The sequence below is a fragment of the Alosa alosa genome, chromosome 1 (assembly GCF_017589495.1).
Source record: "Alosa alosa isolate M-15738 ecotype Scorff River chromosome 1, AALO_Geno_1.1, whole genome shotgun sequence".
Taxonomy (NCBI): domain Eukaryota; kingdom Metazoa; phylum Chordata; class Actinopteri; order Clupeiformes; family Clupeidae; genus Alosa; species Alosa alosa.
In genome coordinates this window covers 15,975,331-15,985,354 of record NC_063189.1, presented here as the reverse complement: position 1 = coordinate 15,985,354, position 10,024 = coordinate 15,975,331, and the positions used below count along the sequence as shown (strand labels likewise).

Sequence of the window (10,024 nt, the reverse complement as noted above, 5' to 3'; positions counted from 1 at the left end):
AATTACTGGTTAGGAACACTTTTAAACCTCAAGGCATTACATAAAAATATGCTTTACCATGGAAACAACAGTAAGGAGAAGCAACAGAGCAGTAGAGCATCCGCGGGTACAGTGTTTAAAATAAAACTGTCATTGTTTTATTATCTTTTATTGGTATTGTTATATACATGGCATAATTTGTGCTTTTGTTCATGTTTTTATTTCATTTCATCTTTTTTTTAAAAGAGAGACATCAGAAGAAAAAAAAGAAATCATACTATCCTTCCAGTCTACATCGGGTTAATCTCCTTTTCTCTTCTCTGTCTTTTTAAAACACCTATAGAGAGTCTTTTTTCTGGATGAACAGAGAGATAGAGAAAGAGTGGTCCACTGTGGATGACTTGGAGAAGTTGGATTTAAATGTGCTTTACCAACAGTAGCAAAGGCACCTGTGTATCGCTTCTTTAAGAAAAAAATCTAAACAAAACGCCCTTGCACGCTCACAAACATGCACACACACCAAGTCCGTAGGGCTTGTCTTCATGTGTGTGTGTGTGTGTGTGTGTCTGTAAGAGAGAGAGAGTGTGTGTGTGCACGTGGGCCTGCTCCACAGAGCTCCGGAGTCCAGAATAGTGTGGTGCCACACCAAACCCCAAAAAAAAAAACACCCCATCCATCCATCCCTCCATCTCGGTCAGAGTTCCATACAAAAATAAAACCCAAAATGTAAAACAACAACCAAAAGCAAACAAACAAATATGTATTTATATATATATCTTTTTCAAATCTGTTTTTGCTCCATGTACAGTTAACTTCGGAAGATGCAGCTTTTCCCAAGCTGAGTTATTTATAGCGATTCCTGATTTTCATTGGTGGAGGAATGAGAGGGGTGTGTGGGCGGAAGAATGCAGAGTGGAAGGAATGGAGGGAGAGAGTGAAGAACTGTGGCAGAAAGAGGAAATGACAAGATGATTCAGACAAACAAAAGAAAAAAGAAAAAAGAAGAAAAATAAGCAAGAGACACAGTTAGAAAATAAAATGCATAAACAGACAGATAGATAGATAGATAGATAGATAGATAGATAGATAGATAGATAGACAGATAGATAGATAGATAGATAGATAGATAGATAGATAGACAGATAGATAGATAGATAGATAGATAGATAGATAGATAGATAGACAGATAGATAGATAGATAGATAGATAGATAGATAGATAGATAAAAAGTGAAATAAAAGAAGTCAGGCATCCAGATGATAAGACACAATGGAGAAACGGGACACATGGTAAAGACAGAAGGAAAGTGTGAGGAGGTTATCGCTACATTGAACAAACAATGGCAGTCAAAGCGGCATGGGAGACACGAGTGCTGGACGCAGACGAGTGTGTCGGAGACTATGGTGGGCTCGGGGGCCTGGAGTGAGTCTTCAGCCTGCTGCAGCTGGACCAGGGAGTGGCGCGGAGACGGGGAGGAAGGCCTTTCTGGTGTTGGGGCGGTGTTGGTTTGGGGCGCGGGGGGCGCGGTGGGGGTCAGGGGCCCGCTCGCCTCTCTCAGCTCCATAAGCACACACTGTTGGTGGTCTGGCAGGTGGAGGCGCTCTCGGCCGGGGACAGGTAGAGCTTGCCGCTGGGGCACACGCACACCTCGTACACAGTCTGCTTGGGATAGGTGGTGCCCGGCGCGAGCAGGGGGTCGGTCGTGCCGTGAGGAATGTTCCCCAGGCGGATTGTGTTCGCGTTTAAAAAGATCTGCAGAGGGGAGAGAGGGAAGAGAGCAGACAGGGAAGGAGGAGACCCCAAAGAAAGGAGTGAACAGAAGGAGGAGAAAGAGGAGAGAAAGCAAAGGAGAGATGGAAGGTAAAAAAGGAGTAAAACCTGTGTTAGTTTCAGAGAGATAATGTTGAATAAATATATGCCATTTCCTCAACCAGTCATGGCTATGGTTGTCCAACCACAGGATTAAGTTTAAACACATGCACTGTAAACAGGACTCATTTTTACCTGCTAATTTGTATCATCTATATATCTATCATTTTGAATCAAATCATAGACTAATTTAGTCTAGGACAGTCAAATAAGAGGTACATAATATGGCACTACTATTCTAGCTATCTGAAGTACTATGAAACACACACACACACACACACACACACAAACACACACACACACACACACAGACAGACTTACACAGCTAGACAATGAAAGATGCCATTTGGCCGCCATTTGAAAAACAAGCTTTTGACCAGACAAAGGCAGGGTGTGTGTGTGTGTGTGTGTGGGGGGCATCAACTTAAATTCATTAAAGCCTTTCTTTCTGATTTATTTATTTAATTTCATGATTTATTTTCTTTGATATCTGCCACTTTCTCCAAACTCTGTAGTCTCTGCCAGTTAAGGGAAGACAAAGTAATGCCTCTTGGCAAGTGACAGTTTCTCTGTTCTTTGTGACGTACAAAACATTCTGCCAGAAGAACTGAATAAAGAGAATGAACAGAAGAAAGAGGCGAGGCAGGCAGAGGGGTGACCGACGACAGACAGGAACCAATTAGCGTAGGTAACAGCACCTCAGACACTCACACGCCATATCTCTAAAAACCAAACATGGCCCTGACAGTCATGGGAGCACCCTGCGCACTCTTACCCACGCTCCCTCTTAGCCATTATTCCATTGCTCCCAGATAATCACAGTGCTGTTATCTGATCTTTCATCTGTCAAGTCACACAGCATTTCAGCTTCCGAATAAACCTGCTTTAATCAACAGCACTGGAGCACTGGTCCGTGCCTCAGCACATGGGTTTCTAGTTCCCATATGTGTGTGTGTATTAAGAATCCTCCCTGTGCCCAGCTTAATTCCATTAGCCTATAACTAATGAAAGCAGCCTTTAGCGCTACCTTTCTCTCTATCTCTCCCTCTCTTTCTCTCCCTCTCTATCCCCCCCTCTTTCTCTCTCTTTCTCTCTCTCTCTTTCTCCCTCTCTCCCCCTCTCTCTCTTTCTCCCCCCTCTCTCTTTCTCTCTCTCTCTCTCTCTCTCTTTCTCCCTCTCTTCCTCTCTCTCCCCCCCTCTCACTCTCTCTCTTTCTCCGCCCCTCTCTCTCCTCCTCTCTCTCTCTCTCTCTCTCTCTCTCTCAGAGCCTCCCTACAGTCCATCAGCTTCCTGCTCTGGAGGTATTGTGCCGCATCCAGCAGAATTCCGCAGTGCCAGTGTCAAACTCCCTCAATAGGATCAGCGACTCTGGGAAAAACCTAATCCAATCCTGTTTACCACACGGACATCTCCGGGCCACTGCTGCGAGTCCCGGGAATACTCGAGCCTCAGAGCTATGGGGAGAAGATGACCCCTTGCTCTGCTGTCATACCGTTGGTAGTAGGAACCGAGAGAGAGAGAGGGAGAGAGATGACGGGAGAGGAAGAGAGAGATAGAAGAGAGAAAAGATACTGAGAGTGTAGCCTGCGCGAAAGTCATTTGGTGAGGCTTATGAAAGGATTAGGGCTGACACACATCCCAAATGAAAGTGTCTGTACGTATTTGTTTCTGTCAAATGCACTGCTACACATTCTCTACCTCTTTCTCTCTCTCTCTCTCTCTCTCTCACACACATACACACATACACATACACACACACACACCCACACACAAACACATATACACACACACACACATGCCCGCTGCCTAGTAGCCGAGTCTCAGAATGAAAGTGCAGATCGGCAATTACTAGCGGTCAAAACATTTTTCATGGATGGTTTCTTCTCCACAACTTGAGATGGAGGCGGAGTGGAGGAGAAAGAAAGAGAAGCAGTGAGAAAAATAAGAGAGGGATGGACCGGGCCAAAAGGAGGAAGAAGAGGAGTGGGAGGAAGCTCTCTAGAGTCGGAGACACACACACACACACACACACACACACAGATAGACTAGGCCCATATGCCCTCTGTGGCTCGTTTCACCCACCATAACAACATCAAACCAAGAGCCAATCATATCACTGCAAAACATGTGTCTGCCTGTCTACAGCGCGCGCTCCGAAAGCAATTCCAACGTAATGGAAGTGAAGTCCAAAACTGTGTATTTTAATGAATTATGCAAATAGAAAAAGGCCTGGAAAGACTCGCTGACTGACTGACTGACTGAGAGTGTGCGAGTGAGTGAGTCAAGAGAAAGAGCAAGTGAGTGGGGGCTAGCGAGCAATATATAGAGAGAGAGAGAGAGAGAGAGAGAGAAGTAAGGAGAAAGGGAGTTAGTGACTGAAAGAGAGAGAGAGAGAGAGAGAGAGAGAGAAGGAAGGAGAAAGGGAGTTAGTGACTAAAAGAGAGAGAGAGAGAGAGAGAGAGAGAGAGAGAAGGAAGGAGAAAGGGAGTTAGTGACTAAAAGAGAGAGAGAGAGCGAGAGAGAGAAATCAGTTTTGGAATGATTCATGTCACTGCCCCGAGCAAGGCAGGCTGGGTTAATGAGCTACTGGGCTTAATCAAATGAGAATAAAACACATTTAGCCCCACTGATGAGGTCCAGTGATCCCCTGCACACCTGCTGACAGTTCCAGAATGTTCCGCTACGGAGAATCACACACTCAGCTGCCTGCACTTGTTTTCAGTGACAACAGAAGAGCGGCTGTCGAACTCACCGTCTCTGGAGGCCTTTTCCTCCCTATCCAAACATACTTCTCACATAAGTCCCCAAAGACTTACAACACAAGATCTTCACTCAAAAGTGTGAGTGAAGATCTTGTGTGGGAGTGTCTGTGTGTGTGTGTGTGTGTGTGTGTGTGTGAGTGTGAGAGTGTGTGAGTGTGTGAGTGTGTGTTTGAATGTTTTGGGGAATGGGAGAAAATCTGGTGTAAAATACTTGCAGAGCTTCCCCTGCGGTGCTAATGTAATTTGCACACTGTGGTCAAATAAAGAATAAAAAATAAATATATATAGTTGATAAATAAATATAGTATACGCAGCAATGTGGGGGCCTAGCAGCCTATCAAAACATTGTTTCCATGAAAACATTATGTGTGGTAAGGAGGCAAGTACTCACAGCAAGTTTCATGTCAATTGACCAAAGATTGGCTGAGATATAACCTCACTTCCTGTTTGGCATCTTCACCGCCAGTTTTGATTAGACTGATTGGTCTGAAGATCACCTATGCCAAATTTCGTGAAAACGTTCTTGTTTTCAATAAAAATCCAATATGGCGAAAAATCCAATATGGCAGAAATTGACATCACGGGATGTGTTGAACTCGGCTTTATCCAAGGATTTCAATGGTACCTCATGTTTGAAAATCATTGATCCGTTGGTAGCATAAGAGAGGTTGAGGTGCAATCATGAAACTTTACTTTACTTTTTACCATACGATTCCATGAGCTGCCATAGACTCTTATTACGGAACTAAGAAGATGAATAATAAGAAGAAAAGGTACAAACACAACGGGTGCTTTCACAGCTTCGCTGCTAGGAACCCACAAATAAAACCCCAATTCCGCCTTAGTCCTCTCCAAGTCTCTGGAAGGGGGAGAGACACAATCAAATAACAGAATTTAAATAGACTCGGCCATCTCTCTCTCTCTCTCTCTCTCTCTCTTTGAGGCCTGGGTGTAGTCTATCTATCCTTAAACTTTCATTCTTTCATTTATGTGCTTCTGCACTGTCCTGCTTGCCTCCTCGTGTTAATGAGACCTGAGCTGTGACTGTGTGGCCAAGCCAGGTGAGTAGCTGCTTGGACTAATGAGAAATGAAGCTGGCTCACCCCGCGCCAAAGCGCGCTGTGGAGCAGGCCAGACTCATTTTCCCGTGTGATTAAGTAACGCGGCGGCATTCCATGCCTGATGTTTGTCGCCCCTTATAGATTTGTCTTCATCTGCCAGAGGGCGTTGTGTGTTGTTGGGGGGATTTTCTCGGTTATTTCACCTAAATCACATGTATTCCAGGCCGTGCCAAAGGCTTTATTAAGATGCATGGCGAGCGCCTCCGGTCCCCACGGGTCTGCAGGGCTTCGCTTATGTGGCCTTATGCAAACAAATGAAGCATTAGTCCAAATCTGCTCAGAACCACGCCAGTTTGTCACTTTAGCTTTCGTGAAACATGTGTATCTATCTACCTCATGAAGTGGGGATGACCAGCCAGAGGACTCTCTCTCTCTCCTGTTCTCTCTCTTTCTCTCTTTCGCTCGCTCTCTCAGTCTATCTCGTGCGCACTCTCCCTCTGTGACTCTCTCTATATCTCTCAAACTTTCCCCAGCCAGAAAGGTTGTAATCATAAATATCATTTATGGTCATTTAAGGAAGGGCCTGTCATAGGGTCTGACAAGAGATGTTTAAAAGAAATAATACTATAATGGCTGCACTTCATTGATCATTCTACATATCTATGCTTGGGACTGATAAATTGGTTTCAGTCTGGACTTTTAGCAGTGGAATTGCTTTGTATGAGACAGAGAAAAGGTCTCTGGGTCTCTTTTTGTTAGTGGCTAGAGTTGCCATTTAGGGAGGAGTGAATGATACAGCAGAAAAAACCATATGAGTTTCACAAAGATAGTCTTTGGGACTGTTAAGTGTTGTGGAAAAAATGTCATTTACGTACACAAAAAAATGACAAAAATAGAGAAAAGAGTTACCCCCCACCCCACCCCCTGTTGGGTCCATTGAGGTAAGTCTGAGGAAAGGGAGGCATAATTCCAGAATGTTCTGTCAGCTCTCGTTCCCTTTTACTTTAATGGAGAGCTGAGAAGTGATGGGATGTCTAAGTCAGCCTTGCGGTGTTTGGCTCTAATTCCATCCACAGGAGGGAAGAGTGGGAGTGGGAAGAAACAGAAATGGAGGATGAGGGAATGAAGAAGAAACTTTGAAAGTTTAATGTAGCTTTTTAAGTGGCAGCTGCTGACAACATTGATTTTGCTTTAAGCCTCTTCTCTGACGCCTTTTATTTTCTCCACCAAATTGACAGAAACATCTATTTTCTCTCCTCCTCTTGCTCCTAACCCACTCGCCTGCCCCGTCCTCTCCTCCTGTCTTCCTCCCCCAAGAGAGAATAATAGAGAATTAAGAAAAGAGAGAGAGAGCAAATGGAAGAAAAGAGGGAGGGAGGGGGGGTAAATCAGATGTTCCGCCGCTGATATGAGCGCCGGCTGTAAATTGTGTTGCGGCGTCCCGGCAGATGAGAGACGCGAGATGGAGGTCAGGGGGAGACAGACGCCACGGTCTGCTGTCTGACCACACCGGAACGGGACTTGTGATACGGAGAGAGAGAGAGAGAGAGAGAGAGAGAGAGAGAGAGAGAGAGAGAAAACCAGACGAGAAGACGAGGCGATGAGATGACTGCTCAGGAACCAAGAAGCATCTCTTTGTCACACTTGGCTCAGCACGGAACTGTCGTCCACTCACCCTGGGCCAAATGTCCGTGTGAAACCGCTGCACATGTCTCTTCATTAAGTCCAGGATGAAGAAATATTAGGGTAGAAAGAGAGAAAGGAGGAGTGAAAGAGAAGGTGGATTGACAGGACACAATGATCTATTGCTCTGCTCTTCACAAGTTAATTAAAGAGAAGTCACTAAAGTGAGTGGCTAGCCAGGGAGGAGAGGAGGAGAGACAGAGAGAATGCAGACAACTCAACCCAGCGTCGCTAATTTGTGGACGCAGGGATGCTGGAACGAGGTGAAGAATCAATGTCAATCAGGCAAGGCCATCGCTAACTTCACATGCCTGGCCTGGGCGTGCTCACGGGGCCTGGGCTCAGGGTGTGTGTGGGAGAGGAAGATGGGGAGGGAGTGGAAAGGTACAAAAGTCTCAAACACAAATCTTGATGTGGATGGTGTTGTGTGGGCAGTTCACAAAATCTTCATTTGCTGCTGTTCCACTCTCTCAGTCTCTGCCTGTTCCACTGCACTTTGTTGCCCTGAAATCACAAGTAAAGACACAGTCTGTGTGCTTGGGTAGGTGTTATTTCTTTGAATCCTTCCAAATTGACTCCAGCAAATTACTACAATGAAAGCAGCTCTTCCGGGGGTGACTTTGCAGGAATTGCCATTGCTAATTTTGTGTTGGATTATATGTCTTTGAATCACTCAGTCCTTCTGGCAGTCTCATTTCTGGAGTTTCATTGTAAACTTGGCCAAGCTGGTCTGCTAATGTTTGCCCAGGTGAAATCTACAGCACCCACCTTTGCAGACTCTAAGACAAAAAACCCCAAGAAGGTTTCAGAGTTCTACACAGAAACTTTCATGTTAGTCGGCTGAGGGCAGCTGAGGTGCCTGCTTTCCTGTGATCACTCGGATGCAGAGGGCATTCTGTGAGGCATATTAAAAGTGCAGCTATCATGGGCCAGTTTTGCTTATGCTACAGATTTTGGAATGTAGGTTAGCTTCCGAGCATTTGGGGAGCTGTTTCTTGGCGCGATGACTCAGCAAATCTCGTCCAGATGACGTCGCCCAGGAAAAAGAGCGTGCAGCACGGCTAAATCCCAAACTCCCACGGGAGTGACTCTACGAAGCCGTCACAATGGGCCACTCCACCAATGTCACCCAAACCAACGTCTCAGCAAAGTGAGAAGAACAATCCCTTTCACATTTTCTTATGGCATTTCAGTTAGTTACTGTAAACTGAAAAGCTCCTGTGTTGACAGACGAGTCTGATAAGAGTACCTCAAATATGCCAAACTTATACTGCTCTTCTCCATTAAGAGTATGTGTGGAGTTCATAACCAAACAAACAATGCATACAAATGGCAAGATCTCAGAAGATCCACTCTTCCTAAACATGACCTTCAAATGGAGTCCCTGAGTGTTAAATTGTCAGTGATGTTTCTCTTGGATTGCTTTGGATCCCTCCCAGCTCATTCGAAGGCAACATCTTGCAGCTCATAAATGTTTTACGGCTGGCTGATATTAATGGATGAGTAAAAAAAGATGGACAGAAAACACCATACGTGTGCAAAATATGTACACTTCCATGGTCTTTAATGACAGCAATTTTACAGCGCTAAAAATGACACTAAAAATTAAACACCACTTTTGCATATTCAGCCAGATTTAGATCAGCAAATCCCCCATTATGTTGAATTATAATTTAAATCACTACTTAAATAATAAAAAAGCAATTCCGGCTTTTTTTCTCTCGCCTACCCTCCTGACTTCCCCTCTTCCCTCATTAGACACAGATGAAACGTACAGTGTAACCATTACATATTAAACATGGTGATCTCAACCAGAAAAAGCCAATTTGCTGCCTACACATCTTACACGACACCAACAGCACTTCCACCCAGTCATGTGCTCAACACTCTCGTTTGAAGTCCACTCAATACAGGACAAGATGGCCCTTTCTGACAATGTGAGACTCTGTTATAGTCGACATCCCGTAACTGTGTGCTGGCAGTGGCTTCATGGCCCTGGCTGCATTTCTCTGGCCAGCACATACTCTGATATGTATATTCATAAGCCCTTCTGTACGACTGCCCCGGTCAAAGCATTAGACATGAAAAGCTGCCATTTGAAGAAGAGCACCCCAGTGTCCAATGTAGATCAATTACATACAGACACAGGGCCGGGCTAGTAGGGGACATCATGGCTATCATGGCCATCATATCAGGACGCTTTTTTCTCTGGTGATATACAGTATTAGCAACCATGCTGTGAATGATGGCAAATGATATTGGATTTACAAGTGCAATATCTCGGGGCCCTAGCTGAGAGGTCCCACTAGAGAGATCCTGGAGATATAGAGATACATACTGTTCATCTCCATCTTCTCCCATATAGAGATAGATACATACTGTTCATCTCCATCATCTCCCATGTGAAAAGCACAGCCAAATCCAGCAGTGACGGAAACCAGTATATGACTCTGGCAGGTCTTCTTTTCTTTTGTTTGTGTAACGGATGCCAGCTAGCATAATCGTGTGTGTGGAACGTTAGTAAACCTCACTCCCAGACACCTCAAGAGCGGTGTTGGCATGAAAGCTAGCAGCCTGGGCTTTTAGCTTGTTTATCAGCACGCTCGACTCCCAATCCAAAGTGCTGCTGTTTCGCGAGTTCCGAGTCCAGGCGTGTGCAGGGCTGAACCG

General features: G+C 45.0%; 1 protein-coding gene across 2 annotated transcripts in view; it reads right to left on the bottom strand.

The window, feature by feature from the left end:
- Positions 1-1,121: 1,121 nt before the first annotated feature.
- The window catches only part of LOC125304293 (zeta-sarcoglycan), a 235,675-nt gene continuing 226,772 nt past the window's right edge, over positions 1,122-10,024 (bottom strand). For both annotated transcript variants that reach the window (XM_048258428.1, XM_048258437.1), the window contains exon 8: positions 1,122-1,731. In XM_048258428.1, the coding sequence (XP_048114385.1) occupies positions 1,534-1,731 (198 nt within the window). In that variant the 3' untranslated portion in view covers positions 1,122-1,533. The remainder of the gene's footprint in view (positions 1,732-10,024) is intronic.